Genomic DNA, 24,336 nt, shown 5'->3' on the forward strand with positions numbered 1-24,336 from the left:
AGCTTGAAGAACTGAAACTTCTCCCATGTGCAAAGCATGTAGGAGAACTACGGTGGCTGTCATGAAAACGTGAATGGCCCCATCTTGAGCAAGTGTTTTGTTTGTCCATTCTGGGCCATGACAGAAACAACATGGCAGACTCAGTGGAAGAGGACTCGCCCCATATGTAGGTAGAAATGGCTTGTTCTAATGTAACGAAAACGCGATTCTTATTTTCAGAAGTAATTGAAACATTGTCATGAATGTTATATACAGTTTCTGCCAACAGATTACCCTAATTCCTACACACTGGTCTTTTAAAGCTCAGTATCTTTCAAAAATAGTCTCTCTAAACTATGTCCCATTTGCACACTTAATTACCTGCAGCAGGGGCCTCACTCTCCTTAGCTTTGTCCGTGGCGGCTTGGACCACAAGAGGTAACTCATAAGGAGAAATGTAGTCAGAGGATGACTGTGTGGGCACAAAAAGGACAGGAACATCACAAGATAAAAAGGCTGGCCATCTTCCAGGAAGGTAATTAGTGTTGTTAAAAGTTTAAGGCAATACTGAGGACATTACTGATATGTCAATTTTAGAAGCTGATGGCTGAATTAGATTCCTTTTAGCTGCTTTTCGTTACCTCCTTTGGTGTCTTTGTGGTCTTCTCTGTTCCCTTAGTCGGGTTAAATAAGGCATCTGTGAAATCTAGGGTAGAATCAAATGCGTCAGTGTAGCAGTACTTTGCTCTTTAACCAAAAGTGTGTTTAAAAAACTAAATGCTACTGAGCTCCTCACATCCAAACTAAATCAGCTTTGTCCCTATCTGTCACTCTAACGACATGCATTCAATTGCAGCAGACGCTTTTTCGTTTGCAGAGACCCAAAGTAAAAAGCCAAGCACCTGCGAAGGCAGCAGGGATGTAGTCCTTGACCTCAATGTACACAAAGAGGGCAGGCAGAGTGAGCGGCATGTTGCTCTCACTGCGCAGGCAGATGTGATGGAAACCTGCAGGGCATAAAACAAACCTCGGTGAAATAAAAGCAGCTGCTCCTCTGATCCAGAAGCTGGCCAAAACACGTAAAAAAAAAAAATTCTGAGGCCTTGGATGATTCAGAGGCTTTTTAAATTATGTAGATCAGATGAAGCATGAAGTGAGGTGTTTTTTCTCTGTTTCACTGACCTGATTGGATAGCATCAAGTGGGATGATCCTGTGTCCCAAGAATTTACCGTTCTCTTCATGGACGACAATTCTTAGAGAGGCCATTTCTGGGAGCAGGATCTATGCATCATAACAACAACAAATATATTAGGAGCAGCAGCAGCAGCACAGTGGGTTATTATGGCCGAGCTCACATAAATACATTCACTAAAAATGCATTTGTGCATATTTTAAAGGTCAAGTGTGTTGGATTTAGGGGGATATATTGGCACACATGGAATATAGTATAGTATAGTAGAGTATAGTATAACTTCTTTAGTGTATGATCACCTGAAAAAAAAAAAAATTGTATTTTTGGTATCTTAGAATGAGCCATTTATATCTACATAGGGAGTTGAGTCCTCATCGACGTAGATCATCTTGATGCACTGGCACTCACATTTTCATGTTGGTCACCATAGTTAGCACCCTCTACGTGGTAACTATTTCTTATATCTTTATCAGTAAACGGCTTCTTTCAGTGTTTTTAGCACATTAAATCACCAGTTTCTTAGAGGAGAGACCTCTGCAGATAATGTGGTTAAAACTAAAAACCTCCTAAACATCTGGATCTGCATTTATCAGAGAAAAAACGCGAGCACACATTTGGAGGTGCTGGGCAACTGGGCTGTGACGTGTCAAACAGAAACACTGATTTGTAATGTGAAACTGCTTTATTCAGTGTTTTTCGAGGTTTTAACTTCCATTTGTTTTGGAGTGGAAGAGACCTCTGCAGATAGTTTGGCTCACACTAAAAACCTCCTGATCATCTGGATCAGATTACATGAAGTTATCAGAGAATGAAATTGAACACACGTTAGGTGGTGTTAAGCTAACGGCACGTCTACAGCATGCAAAACAGCATGCTTTATTCAGTGTTTTCCCCAGTTTTAATCATCTGGTCCGTTTGTTTGGAAAGAAGGAGAACTCTGAGGATAATTTTCCTTCCGAAAATCTCCTGAACAACATTGAGGGAGTTCTAACCAGGAGAAGTCTCAACCGGTTGTAACCTGCAATATTCACCACCAGATGTCACTACATCCCTCTAAGTTTTATACACTGGACCTTTAATGTGTTTGTCTACTGATACACACCTTCTCAAAAACAAAAGGCTCCTCATTCCACACTGGGTTGATGGCGTTGGGCGTAGTTGTCCACTTCGTTCGATATTTCTTCTTGGGGTCACCTGGCAGCCCAATCACCTCGACCTCGACTCCCGTTTTCACGTTCTTGTCAGACAGGAACTGGCCTGAATAGATCTAATAAAGCAGAGGCATAAAGGATTTAGTGACATACATGTATGAAGTGGCTAACAGTATGGATGTCCTTGTGTGTGGACCCGAGTTCAGGACACGGTGGGTATAAATAGAGACCAGGTTTTCAGTCATGCAGAGTTTGATGAATACCAAGAACCATGTATCAGGCTCAGCAGGAAGCTTTTATTATTACAGACTCTTCAACTAACAAACACACACACACACACACACACACACATGCATACACACATAGACTTCCCAAGGCTATTGAGGCTAATTTGGCGCTCAATTTAGAAGAGCAACAACAGCTCTCAGCTATGCACATATTGCATCACTTTCCCTACAATGCACCACCATTAATGATGCAGCTTTAGTGCATGAACAATTATACCTGCAGCTTTTAAGTTCTTAAACATTTTTTAGCTTATTTGCAGATACTGGGATCCCTGCGTACACACACCACAAGGGATGGTTAAAGTGAAGTCTGTGAACCTGCCTTTATGGTCAGTGTGCTCGCCACAACTGTGTCAATCCTGTCACAGAAAGGGTCAAACTTCTTATCACTGCGACGCAGGACATCATGCTTGAGCAGGTAGCCTGTTCTGCCGTTGAATTCAAACAGAGCCATGTTCAGCTGCATGGGGAAATCTGAAAATAGACGCACAAAAAATGGCCCATTCATGCCCCCTCTCTTCAGCACAAGGAGGAGCAGTGAGCTCATGGTATGCAGAGGCCTAAAGAGGTGCAACACTGACCTGCTGTGGTGGAAAATAGAAGCTCAGGTTTAAAAAAATATAATTAAATGAAAAATAAAATAAAAATATCACATTTCTGAAAAATTTCAGACTCAAGTGGAGATGAAACCTTTGAAACCTGCATCAACATCAGTTTTCTTGCACTGCATTCAGATACCTTATTTAAATCTTTGAACCCTTAGCAAATTGGTTTGCTTTCTTTTGAAATCATGGGAAAAAGGCAATGAGCAACTTGGAAGAAATTATTAGATTTTTGGAAAATGTCCATAGCACAACATTTATCATTATCATAATTATTTATTATAAATTATTTTACTTTACCAGGTCTTTTCCTTTTTTTGTTTGTTTCTTTTCCCTTTTATCATTTTTTCTTTGATTTTTGCTTTTCTAATCTTCAGGTAATTTCATGTACTTTTTTTTTTTTTTTTTTTTACAAATTTTTCATTCATTTTTGGGTTATTTTTTCTTAAGTTGCTTATCACCTTTTACCTAAGTTTTTGAAAGACATTAAGCTGATTTGCTCAGGTCTCAACAGATTAAAGAGAAACGGTAAAGAGTTACTTCCCCTCATGCAGTGCAACACATTTTAAGTGCATTGAGTGTGTGTGTGTTTCTACCCATCGTCTGGTAGTTGAGCGCCACCATCTGGCAGCCTACGTTCCAAAAGGGCTGGGGGCTGTAGTTGGATGAGTCCATTCTGGTTCCTTTGGGGTAAATCCTGCTCATCTGCCTCTTGTTGTACCTGAGCAAGATGGTTAAGGGAGCACAGCTGTACAGTGATGGCTTTTTTAGTGCAACACTCTCAAAGGATACTCGACAAATTCGACAGCAGTCTTGGAAATCATTGCCTCCCCTTTGGTCTCCACAAAAGAAGAGATGACGTAACTCTTGTTTTTCTCTGGAGGAAAGAAAAAAAAATTACATAACTCACACTGACTTTGATTTGTTTACCTGCAATTTTTTTATATGTTTTAAAATCCATTTTGTCTGTGAAGCTAAGAAATACTTCTGGCATTGTCAAAGGAGATGAATTTGTTGGGCTGGATGTAGTTGACCAGGGATGACATCGCCTCATAGGCTGTGACTTCCTGTCCAGCTGTGCCCTGTGGGGGATTGACAGGAAGTTAACTGATGCGTGAGCTGTTTGAGGTGGACACAGATGATGTATAGCAACTAAATTGTCATCGCAGCCGCATACTCTACCTCATCTGATGTCTTCATTTTCTCCTCGTCCTGTTCCTCTGTGTCCTCCTGCTCCTCTGTGTCCTCCACAGCTGTGTCCCCCTCTAGTTAAACATGTAAACATACTGTCAGTGACACCCAAAAGTAACTAAATAGGACTATTTTTTGGAACATAATCAACTTAAAGTTATAATATAGTTACTTAAAGTTTATAGTCCGACCTTGGTTCTCTTGGGTGGTGGGTGCTGGGTTGGCAGGATCCTGGGAGGTGGTGTTTGGGTTGTTTGGGTCCTGTGTGGGTGCAGCTATGGTTGTGGTCTGATCAGTGGCTGCAGTGCTGGTTTTCTTAGTCTGGGTCGGCTTTTCATGGCTGCCCTTCTTGTTCTTGATGAGGATCTTCCCCATGAGCTCAGTTGGGCTCGGGATCTGCTGGCCCGGCTTCAACTGGATCAAACAGATAAACAGTCAGACACCAAAACTCATCCTGGGTAAATATTGACAAAACAATACTTAAGGTCAAAAAATAAAACCAAAGTCAAGTCTTTGGGACTGTTTGGGAAACAAGGATTTTTAAAGGAATAATTTGACATTTTGGGCAACGTGTTAAAATGGCATCAATATTCTCATATCTCTCTATAGAAAAAAATGTTTCTCTTATGACCAGAAAAGGCAATTACATTCTAATTTTACAAAAACAAATAAGGTGTAGGCAGGGTTCACATTTCCGAAAACTTTTATAGGTGCTTGTAAAAAAATTAAGGCAAGAATCTGACAAAAGATTAACACACTGTATTAAAAGCTCTTGATCTGTTTGATCCCTCTGTCAGATTGCTCCCAACAATTTTAATTGTGCAGTTTTTGATGTACCTGATTGAAATTTGATTTGCACAATTACAACCACTGGGAGCTTTTAATGCTGTGTTAGTATTTTAGTACTGTGTTACTCAGATGTTAGCGTTGTTAAAGTTGCTAATATTGCCAACAGTGCAAGCAACAGAAACAGTGCTGACAGGGCTAACGGTGTTAACCTTGTAATGAGGTTGGGCATTACAAACCACGATGACGCTGTCCTTCCATAAGGGGTCAGGATGGCATTATCAACGGTAACCGAGCGACATCTCTCCATCACTCACTAGCTAGCATGTAGGTCCTGTATGCCAGTCATAACTGGCAGAATTAATAGTCGTGCAGGGGACACAACAATTTTGTTAGCGTGTCATTGGATGCAAAATAAGTAGGCTATACACCCCTGAGTGCAGGATGAGTCGAAATTTTTAAAATATTTTTTTCAGGAAATGACAAACTCCATATATCATTTAGAATAAAGACAAAATTACTTTTTGTAATTGCTGGGCCAGATACTGATGTAAAGGTGGCTATCAGTGCAGAAATCTGTAATAAAAATGACTATCTTTTTTGACTTTATGGGAACTTTGAAAGTGCATAAAAAGAAAGATCATAAAATGTCACGTTAGAACAAATTTACATTCCTAAAAATCCTAGCTATGGCCCTAATTTTTTTTCTGTTAAATTCTCTGTTTGACTAAGGAGGAATACAAACACATGCGCACCCCTCCACACAACATGCAGCAGAGAGGAGGTGCGTTTACTGTTGATGTAAATCTGTTGGATGGGCACAGGAGCCTGTCGGGGTCACGCAGCAAAAAGAGAGGGACTTTCTTGTCCATGTATTGCCTTCATGACACAGACACCAAGTAAACAGCAATAATCTTTTTATCTACTTTATCAAAGTGTGTTTTACAAACCCCCGTTTGTTAACTTTATCGCACTCTATTATTGTGACAGAGAGCTGTGCTGCAGCAGGGTACTCACAGGGTATTTGTCCAGCGGATCTGTTAGCAGGGCATCACCAAATATGGTTTTGCAGTAGTTGGCCATCTTTTCCTGCTGTTTCACCCTGGAACAAACAGAGCAACACCTGTTACTGTCTGCTGTTACTGCCAGAGCGAAAGCTTCAATTACACCCTCAATATGTTCCATAAATATTCTATTTGGGATAATGGCCTCAGTGCATTATTACATTGTGTTAATAACATCACATGGCATAACATCACATGGCACAAGCTTACGAGTCGACGTGGTTCTCGAACGAGAGGACAACGGGATACTGGGAGGTCTTGAAGGCGCTCTCGGCGATGGCCTCAATCACATCCTGTGATCAAAAAGAGACAGGAATTTATTGTTTTTTTATGCATTTAATTAGACTTTAATTTGAATTAGATTTTAGTTAAAGAGATACAATGGGCAAGAGAGCTGTAGTAAACACAAAGTAGAAGATGATGCAGCAGCAATCTGCAAGAAACATCATTATAAAATCATGAAAATCTCACAAAAGTGTGAGAATCAGACTGAGGCAATCATGACTACTCTCCCAAAACATGAAGAGCGAAAACATGACAAACTGCAGAGCTATTGCGTCTGTGCAAAGGCCCTCAAGTCAGCTCCAAACCTATCACATCTAGAGGCTGACAGTAAACTGAACTGAGGTGTTGTGTCCGAGCCCCTGGGACTGTGGAGCGCCGGCTGCCCTTAAATGGAAGTGTTGAGAGTGAGAGGATGACGGCCATGTGTGTATGTGTGTGTGTGTGTGTAACTGTGTACTCTTCAGCCTTCACACACTTTTGCTCTTTAATGTGCACATGGACATTAATTAAAGTTGACTTTATATGCTTTTTATGATCTCCGTGACACATTGTTGCACTCTTTGATTCTGAACAGCTTCTGGTGAGCATTATCATGAAGATGTTTATTCAAACAATGCAAACTGTGCTCACAGGAAACGAGGGGTTGGACATTTACTAGAAATGGCCCAAGATTTATGATAGACAACAGCAAAGACATATTCTGTGGAAGTGAACTGGGCTTACACAAGAAGTGATTTTTGTCTATAAGGTTTCATATTCTGGGTTCCATAGTTTTCCATTTCCCATAGGTATATGTAAATGTTGAGCTGTCTACAAAATATACACAGTTATTCTATAATAAACTGTTTATGGTCCCAATGGCCATATTGCTTGATTTGTCTTTAAAAAGAGGTGATTGTGATATAGTCTAAGATAGAGTCTAAAGTTGGCTTGAAAAGTATGTGATAAACAATGTTTAGCCATAATAGCTCGCAGGGTTTTTTTAAAGGATGTATATGCAATAAAAGAAGGTCCAACATACAGTTGGATAGATGCATGAGACTGTCCCCCAGAAAATAACATCATATGTTGTTTGTATAAGCCACTTTTTATGAGCCATGTTTATGTTGTTTGTTACACAGCAACCTCTATTGGCCGTGGTAATTGTGATGGGAGCAAATGAGGAAGTAAGGTGAAGTCATATAAAGAGAGACAAAGTCCACGTGGGGAGGAGGCAAGCGGTAACCTCCAGATCCTCGCCTCATTTCTACACAGCTCAAACCTGTCACTAAATATGGTCACTTCTCAAAATCAAGATGGCTGTGGCTGAAATGCCGAACTCGTGGCTTCAAAACGATAATTCATAAACCAATGGGAGATGTCAAGGTAGCTTCTTTTATTATTTTTATACTGTCTATACGAGGAGGTTAGAGTGGATAAATGTGTCAAACAAACACAGGACTTTGACCCAGCAGACACTGTTTGTGTCCTGTGTGAAATCAAAAGTCAGCACAGTTATTTTAACTTGCGTACATTGCATGACATTCTTACGTTAACACAATGCACTTACCGTGAGTTGCATACGTAACCTAAATCACAAAACAAATGTACTTATTTTAACCCAAACCATGATCTTTTTTGAAATTAACCTCATGTTTAAAACTGTAATCGTTAGCGATCATATATGTCACTTTCAGAGTCACTGGTAAACAATCTATTCTGTTATTTAGGTATGAGTAGGCGTTGATCTCCTGCCACAAATAAGTGTGCTAATTTATTAAATGTTCCTGTGGGGTATTTGAGGGTAGAACAAATTAATTGTTGGAGGATTTGTTGTTAAGTATGAATATTTTTCAAAAAGAGAGATCTCAATTGACAGAAATCTGAATAGCTCTCTCAGCCTCCTGGTATGCACTTTTGAGACGACCCCTAACTTGAGCTCTTCCTCGTCATGTCTAAGGTTCGAGTTGAAAGAGCATGATAAAAAGGCATGGTAAGAATCCGTCAAGAAAACAGTATCTGGGAGTGTCTGGTGGCTCAGAAGATAGAGTGGGTACCCCACGTACAGGGGTTGTGTCCTCGTCGCAGCGGCCACGGGTTTGATTCCGGCCTCTGCCCTTTGCTGCATGTCGCCCCCTCTCTCTCTCTGCCCCTTTTATGTATAAGCTTTCCCATTGATTAAATGCATAAACGCCCCAAAAAATAATCTTTTGAAAAAAAAGGAAATCATTATCTGTTCATATCCAATTAATGTATTTGTATGTGTTTACATTGCCATTGATAAGATTGTGCAGAGGGCAGATGTAAAAAATTGAAACAAAAACGTCATATGTCAAATGTTACAGTGAAATGTGAGACACCACCTTGAAGAGGATCTCAGTTGTCATGGTGAAGCCGTGGGTGATGATGGGCTCTTCATCTGGAGGTTTGCCCTTCCAGCAGTCCAGCTCCAGACAGCGGCAGCCGGACAGCAGACACTGACGGTACATCTCTGGAGAGGACACGCCAGAGAACTGACCGGCTGCAGGGTGACAGACAGAGAGACTCTGAAAAATACCCTCAAACAATGATCCTCAGGTGTTGAGTTTGTCAGGTATGAGAAGTTATGAGCTAAAATCAGAGTGGTGTGTGACCTGTCAGGTATGTGTTGTGAGAGGACTTGATGAAGTAGTGCGGTATGGGTTGGGTCATGTCCTGACACTTGGCCAACTTGTCCTGCATGACGACTGATGTCTCTGGCCCCATCAGGAAGAATAAGAGACCCTCTGGAGAAATTAGACCTGCAGATGAACAAGAAAGACACATTTAAAACAAAGCATTATCCAGCGTGTCAATCCTCCATTTAACAAACATATCACCAATGACTCACTTCTGTTTGAATTAGCAGAGCAGGGTTCATATTTGTCCATCAGAACCTTGATCTGGTCCTGCCGCAGACGTGGAAACAGCTCCTCGTTGAGCCTAGAGTCCCTCTGCTTCTCATTGAGGAACTTGGTGAAATTCTCCTTCGTCATGGTGGGTTTGTTGGAGCTGCAGAGCACAGTGAGGCGTGACAGTCACCTGAGCGCTGTATGTAATGTTGCTCCTGCCAATCACGGCCAAAGAACCTGCTACCTGAGCCCGCTCCAAGCAGCTAATGCATGAAGTGGAAGCTCAGACTGGCGAAGCATGTTTCTGGTTTTGTGGGACCAAATTAGAATACGTAAAGAAGCAAGTTTCTGGCTTCAAAACTAGCCTCCCCATTTATAATATAAGCTTTAGATGCCAAATGAAAGGGTATTCCAAAAAGAGCATGTGGAAAAACAACAAATTAAACTGATTACTTTTGGTAGAAAATTTGTCGAAGTTTCAAAAAGAGAAGGTTAAAATAAAATAAGATTTAAAAAAAAAACAGGTGTAGATTTGGAAAACCTACAGGATATAAAATGATAAATCAAGGATTATTCAGCTATATCAGAAGAATCAGTGAAGCGGAGGATAGGTCAACTCACTAAGAAGTGAAGATCTCATAGATCTCAGGCCGAGGGCAGAGGTTTGTCAGAAATGTCCTGAAAGCAGACTCAGTAAAGACGTCAGGCTTCATGGTGTCATACTAAAATAGAAAAACAAAACATCCACATCATTTCTGATCATTTTCTGTACATGTGATTATTTGGACTAATTGTTTTAATTAATCACTAATTATTTGCTTGACTGATCATGTGGTCTACAATAAACAATATAACAATTCCCAGAGCCCAAAGTTACGTCTTCAAATTGCTTATTTTTTCCAAATAAATTCTATTATTTAAGAGGCTACAACTAGAAAATGTTTGACACATCTGCTTGAAAAATTACTGTGACTGGAACATAAATATATTTTTTAAAACAGTTGCCTCTTTTTTTTGATCGACTTGGTTAAAGCTCTAGTTATTATTAAAATCTCTTTGCAACTGAAAAAAAATTTAAAAAACAGTCTTTTGACTTAATGTTACTGTTTTCTGGTTATCTTGTTATACACTGAGATAATGAAGGGAAAATGTTATTAAAACAGTAAAAGAGTCCTGAAATATAGTTGGACTTAGATAACTGATCCACAAAAATGTTTCTATTTTCTAACCTTTCCTTTGGGGAGGTGTGCCGATGCTAATGCACTTTCCACCCTCTTCTTATCTGCAGGGAACATCTTGTAAATACTGAGAGGGAACAAACAGTGAAACACTGAGTATGAAATACTGAACTCCACTGTAAAAACAAACTTCTGTGCGCCTGCATTTAACATTCAAATGGTTGAACTGTGACCTACTTTTTCACTGGTATCTTGCCGTCTTTGTTAGTGTGAAGAGAAATACGGACGTATCTAAGATTGAGCACAAAGGCTTTATGTTACCACATGACTCTGTGTCGTACATGGTGAAATTAAGTGATGTTCACTCAACACAAGCTGATCTGTTCAGCGACATGATTTTCACTTACATTTTCTCCAGGAAGACCTGTCTGCATGCATTGTTCCTCGCAGCATTGTAGGCAATCGCAAGAATGTCATTTGCCCAGTTCTGATATGCATTTAATTACAAAAACAAACAAGGGTATTAAATTCAAGGGCAGCATCAATTGTTCCTGAGATGTCATAAAAGGCTTTAAAGACACACAAAGTCACCACTAGAGGGCATTAATATAATAGTACCTCAGGAAATTAAAGTAGTGCATGTTGCATTTGAACAAAGCTCAATTGTGATTTCATTACAGTTGATTAAATCCGGATATTGGAGTCATAAAGTCTAATAAAGACCAAAGGGGAGACAGAGGGCGCCTTGTATGGGGGAAGCAAAGGCTCATTGTATAACAGCTAATGGCCTGTGGCTGTGTTTGAACAATCAGAGTGGACAGAAAGGGAGGATTGTAAACAGCTAGAGGACAGATACATTGCCAAAACGCACACAGTCAGTGACTTTTTTACCTGTGTCACTTTCTCCTTGGAGGCAAAGAAGTTATGATAGGTGAGGTTCACTGTGTCAGGACCTGAGACAATGGTGAGAGTTTTTGCGAGATGGTTGCTGTCCGGGAAGTCCATGTTAAACACGTTGCGAACCTTGGTGTGCTGTGAAAGCCAAAAGAGAGAAGGTGTGTTCATAGCCAATTAGATTTCCTTACGGTGCAGAAAAAAATCAAAATGTTGCACCGAAAGTGCAACATTTTGATTTTTTTTTTTTCTATCTGGTCACCTTATGTTTGTTTAATAGAACACTTCATCCAAAAAATAATGACTTGTATATGAGTTACTCACCTCGGTGAGTGGTTTAAGTGACTGGATGAAAATGATTCTTGGTGTTTATTTACATTTGTGTTTAGTGCCGTGGAGGAATGTGAGAAGTTTTCTACAAAAATTCAGAGTACGACGAGGTGAGTAACTGATACACAGTGATCATTTTGTGGGTGAAGTATTCCTTTAAAGAAGTAATATCATGTCTGCAGCACTTGTTGTCTGGGAGCTTCTGCAGCACAGCAGGCAAATTTGCTGACCAAGACATGCAAACATATGCACACACACTGAGACACATGCGCGCGCGCGCACACACACACATTTATGTAAAACACAAACAGCAGCGAGAAGACCAGTGTGAGTATGTGTATGTATCTGCTACTCTACAATAAACCACCTCTATGCTACGGTCAAAAGTGCTGAGCAGCCCGAGTGCCAGTTTCACTCCAACCCCTAAAAACCTCCTCAGGGGCCAGAGAGGAAGACGTGCTTCCAACAGCACCCCGACTGGGATGATGCAGTGCTTTCTCCGAGGGGAACAGATTTCAGATTCCACCTCTGAACCCTCAGTGAGGGATGACGATGGCTTTATACTGCAACTCTCCGTGGAGGCCAGCGAGGAGCGGTAAAAGAACTACAGCTGTCAGATTTGGACTCAAAACAACAAACAAGCAAGACCACTCACAGAAATCTGAGGTCATGACTCAGGGTGTGGTACAGTGTGCGTTCACTTGTGTGTTTGTGTGTGTGTGTGTGTGTGTGTGTGTCTGTGTGTCTGTGTGTGTGTGTGTTTCCTTAGTAGGGGAGTAGCCTGAGTGCATGTGTCCATTGCTGTTTTTGCAATGCAAATATGCCTTTCATACTAATGGGCAAATTGAGGGCCTAAAACCCTATTTGCATGCCTGCAGAGATTCTTACATAACAAACTCACCAGTTTGACTTAATTGTATCAAAGAACAGGTTTTGTACAAAAAATAATAATGTACTCACTTTGGGAAGTTTTGCATATTTTCCTGTTCTGGTATCTCTGATAGAAGCAACATCCAGGAACGCTGTCTCCTAGAAACAAGAAGCAGAGAAGCATCTCCGATACAATTCAACATGTAGGCGCCAGGCCAAATATGGATTCAGATACAAGTCATCCTTTGGCAAAGTGCAAAAACTATGGGATTTACTTTGTTTGTGTGGAGAATATTTGACTGCAATGTCTTGGAAGATCATGTAGGAAACTGCTTTTTCATTTAAAATTCGCACAAAAGCTTTCAAGTCAACAACACACACATCAGGCACACATTTCATGTAGGCTTCACTGGTTTTGTGATGTGGTGGAAACCAGTAGGTGCCTCAATGAGAGAAAGAGAGAGATGAAGCAGTCCTCTCCATCAGGTGCATCACAGTTCAGCAGCACGGTGTAGCAGCATAGTGAGCCCACATCAGCACCAATCAATAATCTCCACAAGCTGCTTGGACCAGAAAGCAGCTCTTAGTGATCCTACAGCTTTGGCGGATCCCAATCAAACGCACATTACACACACTCTGGATGTGAATCATTGAAACACGACCGCCTCTATTTAACTATGCGCTTTAATCTGTCAGGGTGTCTGATGCACAAAAAGCCATTTCATTTCTTTTTGGCTACTCAACACTTCCTGTCGCTCTTGACATATCGTGTAAGGGCTTTTTTCTTTTCTTTAGATATTGATTACCTTGCTCTGGTTGATCCAGTAGACATAAAAACCTTTGGGATCCATCTTCAGGGTGACAGGGACAGTCTTTGTGGAGTCCTGGATCGACACAAGGGAATTAGTGTTCACACTTTTTGGACATGTTTTGAGTTAAAACCTCTGATGATGATGTGCTGGTGTTAGATTATTAGGTCATGTACGCTGAAAGACTACATATATTTTATGAAACAGTTCATTAATTCAACATGAACAGTTGTTGCAATGGTGGAATTCAAATAAAACTCCCTTTATCAGATGTGCACAGATTTTCAGAATTACTATTTCCTTTGAGCTTAATGATACAGCTCAGATTTTACTGAAATTTCCACTCACCTCTGACCATTTTGTAAATCTTTCTCCTTTGACCAGGTAGTCTTTGACCTCTGGAGGCTCCAGAAAGTGTCTTTTCTTATTCATTTTGTCCTTCCAGAATGACTTTTGACACAGTTTAATGCTATACCTGAAATATATCCACTATTGTCATACCCACTGACTAGCTTACTCCACCATCTGGATCCAAAAGATACACTAAAATGTAATTTAGTGCATAGACTCAGTGCTTAAGACACACCCCGAGTGATATGCATTGCAAATGAAGTTTGCAAAAAACATGTATCACATGTAACTTGACTAAAGGTGAAAGTGCTGCTTTCAAACTAACTTGAATCAGAATGCTAGATTGAACAGGCAGTATTTGGAAAAAAAGGAAAGAAAAATTAGTTTCATGCTGACATTAAAGGGTTAATTAGCCCAAATTATAAAAATCAAACCTATTTTATAGCTTTAAGTGTGCATTGCTCTGGTTGTAAGCTATCTGTGTGTAATATTTCTGCACAGTCACCCCAAGACAAGGCAGGTGAGAGAATGTTTCTTTGTGCTGCTCACAGAATTTAAAATACACACTAAAAACCACTGGATCAATATAGCACCGACACAATGCAGGATCATTTTTCCCCTATATATTCAATTTAATTATTTTACTTTATTTTATTTTTATTTTGTGGGCATCAGATTTAAAAAAACAAAAAAACATTTACCTTCACTGTATTGGGACACAGACAAAAATATTACACCTGGCAAAAACATTCAAAGCATCTAAATAGCTTGACACCACTGGGGATAAGTGAGAAAACGTTTTCCTTGTAGTTTGGGTGACCCGACCCTTTAATAAGTGATTTTCACAGCTGCTTTTCCCCAATTTTGATTTACAGGCTGATGTGTTAATGTGGTGGTCTCATTTTTTTAACAGTATTTTTTATAAAAAACATCAGCATCTTAAATAAACTGATTCTGTGGTTCTCAGGTGGCACTCCTCTGGTGTCTGACTGGCTGAAAGTTTGCATTTGATATTGCACAGTCTTAAGGTTTATTTGAATGGTATCCAAATGACCAGGATTTTTTTTTGTTGAAACAGCAGTCAGTGTGGTTCCTCCTGTAATAAATGACTCTGCAATATTACCCTGAACAGATGGTTGAGGCATGATATCATAAAATAATAAGCTGATGAGGCAATAAATTCCAGCTGATTTGTTGTTGATGTAACTGAGCTGCACGCAGCCATTTATTTACACTGAACAAGCAAACAAAAAATTCACGTAAAAGACAGAAGAACAGCCCGCCCATTACATTCTCCTTCCTCCATTTCTAGTGTAATTATTTTAAGTGTTTTATGTGGTAAGCAACCCACATTTCAGCTGATCACCATCCACCTCATTCTCCTTCTCATAAACATGCTAATGAAAACAATCTGCCTTCCTATAAACACCTGAATGTGTTTGTATGTGTGTCTGTGGGAGGACTGCTTGTCTCACATCACATGCACATATAAACATACTTCACTGACAGCAGCCATGCTTGCTGCAGCAGGATCGGCTGAACAGTTAGAAAGTCGAGTTGCAGGTTGGTTTTTTTCATGAAGTAATAAGTGGCTTAACTAAATTAAAATTGGCACAGTAATCGGTTGAAATTTTGACTATGGTATAACAATGGAAACTGAGGAGCCCTCTTACCCCTTAAACAAACATGTGAGCAACTGCTTTTGCTGCTGAAGCACTAATGTACACTGTCATGTCAAGGAAGAAAGAAATAAAACTGCCTTCTTTTAAAATAAGAGGTTCACAAGGTGCATGAGAAACACATAAATCAAGAGGCAGGGGGCCCACAGAGACCGCTTATTTATAGGGCCCAGAAAGGTGCTACACTGACCTACACTGCCTGTTTTCTCCCCTTCTCCCAGCTTTCTTTAGCAAATTTATGCAGTTTGACTTCTGAGTCAAAGTCGGATAAGACGACTAGGAGCTAGGCGACAGACGCCTAGGCCAGCTCAGACACAGCTGAGGCGTAGTGATGAAAGAGAAAAGAGTTATTCTGAAATGAATTATCTCCCTGTGTTAGTCAAACTTTGAGAAATTCAGTAGAACGAACATGTTTACATGCATTTAAAAAGTTCAGTTTAGACTAATCAGACTAATTAGACTATAGTCTATAGTCTAGTTAGACTATAGTCTAATTAGTCTAAAGCGATGGTTCGACTTTTCCTAACAACATGTAAACGTACTGACTGTATATTTCCAGCTCTCTTTGATATAGACACAGACAGCTAATTCTAAGGTCATGAAAAAACAGAGCGATTCTTATTTTTAGGCGATCATAAACTAATGAAAACATGTACCATTTCTGCCGATAGATGCCCCTAAATCCTACATACTGAAGTTTGTGATTCTTTGACAATATTAGCTTTTCACAATTTATACTTATGTGAGTTATATTGATCACCACCTGGAGCTAGTTCTAATTTGGCACATCACTTGCTGAATGCATTGTCCCTGTCCTTCACCTGTCTCACCTCTGCAGCCTCCCAGAGGACATGCGCACTGACAATTCCTGGGCGCTGTCCTTTGTGCTGAAGTGACGCGCTGTTAAGTGGACCTGCCAACAGGTAGAATCTGCTCCAAACTGATCTAAAATGACAACTATATGTGTATGCATATGCCGCTTTTTGCGCTTAAAGGTTCGTGAGTGGGTTTGATATACATTACATTATTCATAAATTCCGGTCAGATTTAATCAATCACCACTTTACTGAGTCATTGTACACATCTGACAGACATCCTTTCCACTTGGCTGCGCACATAGTAAGGTAAACACTTTGCAGCGTCACTAGGACAAGTGTTCATCCCCGCTACAACATCCTGCTCTCCATGTGCGCCACAAGCGTCCTGATGTGAAGATGATGATGTGTGTGCGTGTGTGCGTGTGTGTGTGTGCATGTGTGTGTGTGTGTGTTTTTCTTCTCGGGCTGCTGCACAGCTGCTGCTTCTTTAAGAGCCACCGCCCGCCCCCTCTCCTGTATTTTTAGCTGAGCCAGCCACTTCATTTGCTGGATAAGACAGACAGTTGTGTACCGTATGATCTCACTTAATCGCTTTTAATAAATCACATCTTATACTGCGGATTTGTCGTGGGCCTACAGCCAGCTGTTCCCTGGAAATGTCGTAGACGTTTTGTCCCGCCGCTGTCGGATGCTGAAACGCGCAACCAGCCCCTGTGGATGCTTGATGTCCATTATGAAACGCAATGCTGCACTGGGCACCGAGTCGGCGCAGCGCTTTTGAGATCAAATGAATTACGAGAAATCAATTTAGCTGCAAAATACTCCTGCGGTGCGGACGGTTCAAGGTGGTCCTTCTCCTCAGCCCTCCGCTTCCTGTCTTCTCTTGGATTGTGGATAACAAGAAGCCTTCAAGACGGAGGGGGTGGTGGAGCATCGAGGAAAAAATAGGGGCAATATGAGAGAGCGGGACTTCATGCCCAATATGGAGAGGGGCAAACCTGCTACTTATACGGGGGACAAAAAGGCTAAGATGGCTGCTAAGACTAACAAGAAGTGGGTGAGACTAGCCACTGTTTTTGCATATGTATTGTCCGTGTCCTTAGCAGCCATTATCCTGGCAATTTACTACAGCCTGATCTGGAAACCAACCAGCGCATCCTCATCTGCGGGGAAGCCGGGAGCGCCCGAGGAGGTCACCCCCACCGCCAACATCTCAACTAATATCTCCACAAGCAACAATGTCTCAGAGTGGAACTCCACACAGACTGGACTGTTGTCTCTGAACCAGACCAGGCAGGGCACAACCCCGTACAGTCAGGCGTTTCAGTGGGATGACAGAGCCGAGAGTGTGCCTGGAGCAGAAATTGCGCACTCGCAGCAGGAGGAAGGACTCTACGCGTCTTCCCACGGTCACACGGAGAGATCGGACACTTTGGGAGGGGGGCACTATATCCCGTCAAGCACCAGAGAGTCTGGGGACGAGGAGGAGGAGGAGGAGAAGAGGGAGGCGCACAGACTGGGGGCGACTGACAACCCCAAGCAGGCAGCTGCAGATGCGGCCACGGATCCTCCAACATCCCCGACGACCCTGAGAGGAGACTGACCGGGCCTCATCCCCATCACCACCACCATCACACACACCCCCCCCCCCCCCCCTCGCTCTCTCACTCACACACACACACACACACACACACACACACACACACACACACACAAACTGACCCTACAAGGAGTGTTTTACAGAATCGGTGCCGCAGGTCGGATAACACATTTTGCAGAGCCTCTTATGGATGCTTAACTGCACATATGAACTCATTAGAAAAGAGGAGACCTCGCTTCTTCAGTGAACACTGTTTCCCCTTCAACACTAACTATGCTTTTTTGTTTTTGTTTTAGGCCATCTGTATGCCTTAACTCTTTGAAACCTGGATCGACATCAGTTTTCTTTTGCTGTGTTCAGACGCCTTTTCACAAGCATTTAAACCTATGGAACGTGAGAAAATTCGTTTGATTTCTTTTGAGAACACGGGGAAAGGAAATGAGCAACTTGGCGAGAAAAAAAAGTAACAAGAAAGTGACTTGAATATTAGCTGTGTGAAGATTATTAGATATTATTCCCCAAAAAAAGGATAAATGTCCAGATACCTATATTAATAATTCTTATAATTATATATTCAATATTATGTTACAGAAAAAAATCTTTATTTAATTTCTCACACTTTCTTTTTTCATGTCTGTTTTTTTTTCTTTTTAATTTGCTTATTTTTAGGTAATTTTCTTGTAAATTCTTTACTTTTTTTGACCATGTCTTGTTATATTGCTTATTGCCTTTTCCCTGTGTTTTTGGAAAAAAAATCAAACCAATTTGCCAATGTTTTAAAGGGTTAAATCAATGTGTGTCTACTTTACCTCGGACTGAGGCCACTAACCTGCCTGTGCGCATGGACAATACTGGTATAGATATTTTGTTAAATTAATAGACTCCAGTTTTGCAGGACGTAAATGTGTCTCACAGGCATACAGCGCTTACATCACTGCCATTCATCAGCTGGTCTAAACCAATTTTTTTTTTTTTTGCATTTTAACATAGGCTGTGTTTTCTTTTCATGGATCAAACCTGGAGTAGAAGAAGCCGCGTTATTGAGTTATGCTCAGGTATGTGCATATAACCATGTAAATGTATTGTGTATTTGGTTATGTACATACAGTATATAGGGCAGGCGTACATCTTTTTTGGGCCTTTTAGTGTAATTAGATGATTTTTATTAAAGGTACAATATGTATAATAGGTATAACTATATCACAAGGTACAAAATAAACATCCTTAGAAAATCATATGGTTTTATAGTAGATCTATGTAAATCATGACCTGACATTATCCTGTATGTTGATGATATTTTATTTATTCAGAGCCAGAATGGATAATATATATTCAAATAAATGTTAGGTTTTTCCTAACATCTGCCATTTTATTTCAAAAATGAAGATTTAAATTGTGTTTCACTTGGGGCTATTAGGTGAGTAAATGTGGAGAAAAAAAACCACAGTTATTGATTGATACAAGGAGAAATAATAATAAGAGTGCCAAGTACAAAGAGCGCCCAGTTTATGGCAATCCTTCTGAGCTGGACATTTAATCAAATCACAGTGGGAGCACTTTAATTACCCGAGTGAACTGTCCAGTGTGTGATCAGAGAGGCTGTCTGCTCCTAGTGGAGTTAGAAGCATTCATCTTCCCAGTCTGCCACAGTTCAGTCGCTCACTGCATCTCTCACTGAAAACCACTTCACACAGTCACATGTAGTGAACTATGAAGTGGAAATAAGACCAAACCACCCCGTGCGCCCTCTCAGCAGCATGTGAGGGAGGTGTATCGATTCAAGAGCTCTGTTGTTGCGCTGTACAAAACAGAGAAGAACACATTACACAATACGGCTCGGTGCTATTTTGATCCAGCTCTCTGTGAAAAAGGACTGTTTGGTTTCTATGCTGGCTGGTGACAAGCACCATTCACTATCACGCTGAAAGTAAAACCACTTGATATCCACCGAGCAGCCAATGTGATGTAAACAGTGATGACATGCACTGTTGTGTTAATATGACAGATTTTCAGAACCAAAGCCAAGGTATGTGTGCTAAAAAGGAAGTCCATTCATCAGGGAAGATGGCACAGCACACAAACATAACCCATCATCACAACATAAACCATGTGTATCGGAAAAATGTGATACGCAGTGGCAGGCCTGTCAGTGCTGCAGTGGCCTCGATATATGGGACGGCTTTGACGGAGGCGTTTCCACTGCCTCTTATAGCTTCCTGTGATGTACGAGCGGAGTAAAGACTGACCTATTGATGTAGGAGTTCATCATTACTGACAGTTATTACTGGAGGCTACGTCTGAGTCAGGACACAGCATCTGACCTTATGACCCTTGAACCCAGTCACCCAGATAGATGATTACATTTTCTAATGTGAAATCAGTTATATGTTTAAGATTCAGTTTTGTTTGTGGCCCAAGCCAAAGCATGAAATGGTTTCTTTCAAGAGGAAAGAGAAAAAAATCATTACATTTATCAAATCATGAATATATGTATGTATAAAAGCTAAGGATGTGCCTTTTTATAACACAGTCGTTCTTAAATGGTGGCAATTTCAGCTGCACCAGCTACTTTTAGGTCAGAATTGTCAAGAGGAAGCTAAACAAGTAATTACATCATCCATCAGACACAGTGAGACAATGCAAGGCATTATATAGAGGGGGATTTGCACGGATTTACACTGCTTGTAATGTAAATTAAAAGGCAGAGAAGCATATGCCAAAAAGTGCTTAAAGGAGCTCTATATGACATTCAGGGCATATCATTACTTCAGAGCTGGGTTGGGATTGTCTGCACACGGCTCTCAACATGGAGATGACTCAGCCAGCAGCAAGGAGTTATCGGTGCTAACAGCATAAAGAGTGCTATTAACACCAACAATGCTGGCAGAGCTATCAGAGAGTAGCCATTACGCTTCTACAGTGACGCAGAGGGTTGGGACAGTGTTGTCACTAGTTACATGTAATTAAATTACAAAGTAAATGTAGCCTAATTGTCAGTTCCTGGGAAAAAATGTAATTAAATCATACTCCATAATCAAAAGGGTTATATATACATGCATTCAGTTGCTTTGCATCTTTTTGCCCTGCTGGAATGACTTCTCTATGCATTGCTGATTTCCAGACATTTTTCAGCTTTATTTCCCAGTTTTAACATTGGTTAGAAAAGTAATCAATAATATCAATAATAATTATTATAAAAATATTATAACACTTTTCAACAGGGTAACTGGCAATTTGTAACTATAACATTATAAAACTGACCCCCTCCAACACAGGTGGTAACTGCTGTATGACTACAGTGCAAAGCAGTGGTGATTAGCTAGCCCATAGGATACACAAACAAGACTCACATGCACTAATGTGCACACACAGCTGGACCAGCTATCACAACAAACGACAGAGAAGCTCAGATTACACACAAAGAGGGAGTGTGATAGCGAATAGCTGTTTAATGCTACATAAATACTCTGAATGTTGTATAATGCTCCTTAAAAGAACTTATACAGACAAGCAAATATTATACACTTAGAAATGATCTTTTTTGTGTCTGATACTTAAAAGTGTGATTATCTGGGGCGCATGTACAGAGGTTACATGCCCACTACAGCAGCCGCAGCAGCCACAGCTTCAATTCCGGCCTCGGCCCTTTGCATGTCATACCCCCCCCCCTCACAAAATCTTGAAATTACACCCACTTCTTTACCTAAACTAAATCTATTAATATGCAAATATTTTTGCTTTGAAATGTTTTAAATTCTCTACCTCTCCTTTATAAGTGTACAGGGGCTGGAGGCTCCATGTGTCTATGCCACACTGCTACAAATTTTATGTTGGATTATGGCTGATTTACAAACCTACTGTGATGTCCAAAAATGTCAAGAACCTCAGTCAGATTTTCAGTAATCCTAGAAATATCACCCTTCAGCAGCTTAACTGAAAATAGAGTTCTGTTGTCAAACGTAACGTACAACGCACGTACATCATTCTGCACAGAGAAGCTCAAACATCCAAGTGAAGTGCCAATAAACAAAACACATTTGAAACTGTGGTGAGGCTTTAAGGTTCTGCTTTTCAGAATCTATTTTCCGCATCAGATTTGACATGTTTCTGGGCTGACATGCAACAACCAAGAGACCTTTTACAAAGTCGGAGGAATTAAAGGCTTTCCAATACACCATTGTTCGAGCAAGACGCCATCACAGAAGTTATGAAATATTAACATGGTGTCTTGGGATACAGAAGAACAATATGAAGAGAGCGAACAATAGCATTTTCAATTAATGAAAGGGCAAAAATGTGTGATGAGTGATGCATAATAAAACAAAAACAAAGCTGTATAGGTAGGCACTGTGTTGTCAGCTTCCAGAAAGTTTGATAACAATATTACATCTTATATATGGCAAATATATGGCATTCATTTCCAATAATTGCTAGTTTGCAGGTTGACATAGCTGTGTATTTCTATGACGAATATGATGAAGCTATGTATGTATTCATAAGGACAAGGAAGATGGTATTATTATATAAGATGCAATGAAAACTGTCAAGGTCAAAAGGTCAAATGGGTTTAAAGCTATATTGGGTATCTGTGAGCTGCGCTATTATGTCTTAGAGGCATAAACTGATTAAATTTTGTTGAAAAAGGTAACATTAGGTCAGTAGCTAGTGGCAGCTAGGATTGCTACCCAATAGAAGTACACCATTATAATAATATTATTCTTCTTATATGCTGCGAAAGACGAAATTACCTTTGTTTAACATGCTTCAAATGAATTGCACTGTTAAATAATGTCAAACTAATGATCCAGCACATGTACTAACACATCCTGATGTGATTGAGGATTGCTTGCTTTGCTGAATTCTGTAATATATTTCTGACATTTATAAGAATTGAAAATTAGGAAAAAAATAATAGTTCTACAGACAGGCTTTCAAAGAGGGTTATTAGATACTAACGAAAAGGACCAACCTCAGCTCAACATGGCAGGCAGCACATGGACACCTTATCAGCCCAGCCTCCTGTCTTCAGGCTGCCAGGGTGGTGGTGGTGGTGGTGGGTGGGTGGAAGGGGGGCGCACAAACACTCTGCTTGATCTGGGCAGTTGCCGAGGCGTGGTTGTTACATCCTGAACCGTGGCAGGGCTGGGGGATGACGCACACGCTCGGTGGGGACTGCCAGCCTCTCTGTGTGAGGTTCTGTCAGGGTCGCAGGGCCGGGCCAGACCCCGCTTCCAATTAACCCACATCCATCAACTGTAATGAAACACCTCGTGAGCCTCCCACTGTTAAATCACTGTGTTTATGGTTAACAGACGGCATCCTAGACACAGGAAAAACATTATTATAGCAATTAAGATTTTAACTTACAATACGCTTATTTGCTGTCTTACCTCTGAAACTCACCAATTAACACAAAATATTTTGTTTAGTTCCTAAAAATGATGTATAAAAAGATGGACTGTGGTTTTTACACGGGGTTATGTGCCAGACTATTTTCTGGAGTCTTGTCAACAGTGTTGATGAGATAGTGTTGCTAGCACTTAGCCTTCTCATGTGTCATTTCTTAAAAAAAAGAAAAAAGAAAAACATAACAGCTCTAAGCACTTGGTCAGTAGCACTAAATATGCTTTAGTTGTTTGTATAAAGGGATAGGCTAGACTCACTCAGAGAAATTATTTCCATCCAACTGAATAACATCAACCAAAAAAGTACTTTTTATGTAAATAAATCAAACAAAACTGAAATAATTAGACTATGAGAATTTTTGTAGCTCATCAATTCACCCAATTTACTTAAATTTATGTAGCCCATGTATTCTTAATAAATTCTGTGTATTAAATACATTTAATTTACTTTAATAGCGTTTATTGTATTTCAAATATGTTGATTAGCACCAACATATTTAGACACATTAACAGTAATTTAATAAACTTTATCAAAATAAATTCATCATATTTAAAATGTACAATTTATTACAGTAATTATATAAAATATATACTTGTGTAAATTAAGTACATTCTATTAGTAAAAGTTACATAAATCCCCATAGTCTATTGATTTCTTTTTGATTTGATTAAATTAAGGAATTACTTTACTCAACTGGATGGTAATTTCATATATAATTTAAATGAGTAAATTTGTCAAAATAGACCAAATAATTTATTTGAGTGCTCCCAACAGAGTCAGACTGTGTTTATATTTTCATCTAAGCTAATCTAAACATTTGCTGTTTGTATTGCTAGACATGCATGAGAATGCTTTCAGTCTTCTCATCTAACTCTTGTAACACTTGTTTTTAGCCCCAAATTTCTGAATTAGTGCTTTACTTTCAAAATGGTAGTTTTGTTAGAGACACTGTCGCAAAGACAACAGGATTGCCTGCTATTTTCCCCAGAGCAAAGCAACTACCAACAGCACAGT

The 24,336-nt window shown here is 40.2% G+C and overlaps 2 protein-coding genes across 3 annotated transcripts in view; one reads left to right on the forward strand and one right to left on the reverse strand.

Moving 5' to 3' along the window:
* Positions 1–23,847, reverse strand: part of plcb2 (phospholipase C, beta 2) — a 34,402-nt gene extending 10,555 nt beyond the window's left edge. The window contains exons 1-24 of one of the 2 annotated variants that reach the window (XR_015778659.1): positions 22,886–23,847; positions 13,466–13,543; positions 12,750–12,818; positions 11,457–11,597; positions 10,973–11,052; positions 10,803–10,856; positions 10,617–10,692; positions 10,009–10,109; positions 9,387–9,547; positions 9,151–9,297; positions 8,881–9,038; positions 6,464–6,546; positions 6,207–6,291; positions 4,595–4,817; positions 4,395–4,477; positions 4,198–4,294; positions 4,005–4,089; positions 3,809–3,933; positions 2,933–3,084; positions 2,275–2,439; positions 1,162–1,261; positions 882–986; positions 621–685; positions 361–451 (exon numbers count right to left, since the gene is read on the reverse strand). Coding sequence is in view for 1 of the 2 variants with exons in the window: in XM_042501238.2 (XP_042357172.2) it covers positions 361–451; positions 621–685; positions 882–986; positions 1,162–1,261; positions 2,275–2,439; positions 2,933–3,084; positions 3,809–3,933; positions 4,005–4,089; positions 4,198–4,294; positions 4,395–4,477; positions 4,595–4,817; positions 6,207–6,291; positions 6,464–6,546; positions 8,881–9,038; positions 9,151–9,297; positions 9,387–9,547; positions 10,009–10,109; positions 10,617–10,692; positions 10,803–10,856; positions 10,973–11,052; positions 11,457–11,597; positions 12,750–12,818; positions 13,466–13,510 (2,491 nt within the window). In the remaining variant the exon portion in view is untranslated. The remainder of the gene's footprint in view (positions 1–360; positions 452–620; positions 686–881; positions 987–1,161; positions 1,262–2,274; positions 2,440–2,932; positions 3,085–3,808; positions 3,934–4,004; positions 4,090–4,197; positions 4,295–4,394; positions 4,478–4,594; positions 4,818–6,206; positions 6,292–6,463; positions 6,547–8,880; positions 9,039–9,150; positions 9,298–9,386; positions 9,548–10,008; positions 10,110–10,616; positions 10,693–10,802; positions 10,857–10,972; positions 11,053–11,456; positions 11,598–12,749; positions 12,819–13,465; positions 13,544–22,885) is intronic. The other variant, XM_042501238.2, reaches the window with a different exon arrangement.
* On the forward strand, positions 16,754–22,934 carry LOC121953952 (uncharacterized). The gene has a single exon (XM_088087427.1). The coding sequence runs from the start codon at positions 17,272–17,274 to the stop codon at positions 17,917–17,919; it is 648 nt and encodes a 215-aa protein (XP_087943553.1). The 5' UTR covers positions 16,754–17,271; the 3' UTR covers positions 17,920–22,934.
* Positions 23,848–24,336: the final 489 nt, after the last annotated feature.

Source organism: Plectropomus leopardus, chromosome 14, assembly GCF_026936395.1.
Source record: "Plectropomus leopardus strain MGB_pleo_1.0 chromosome 14, ASM2693639v1, whole genome shotgun sequence".
Lineage (NCBI taxonomy): Eukaryota > Metazoa > Chordata > Actinopteri > Perciformes > Serranidae > Plectropomus > Plectropomus leopardus.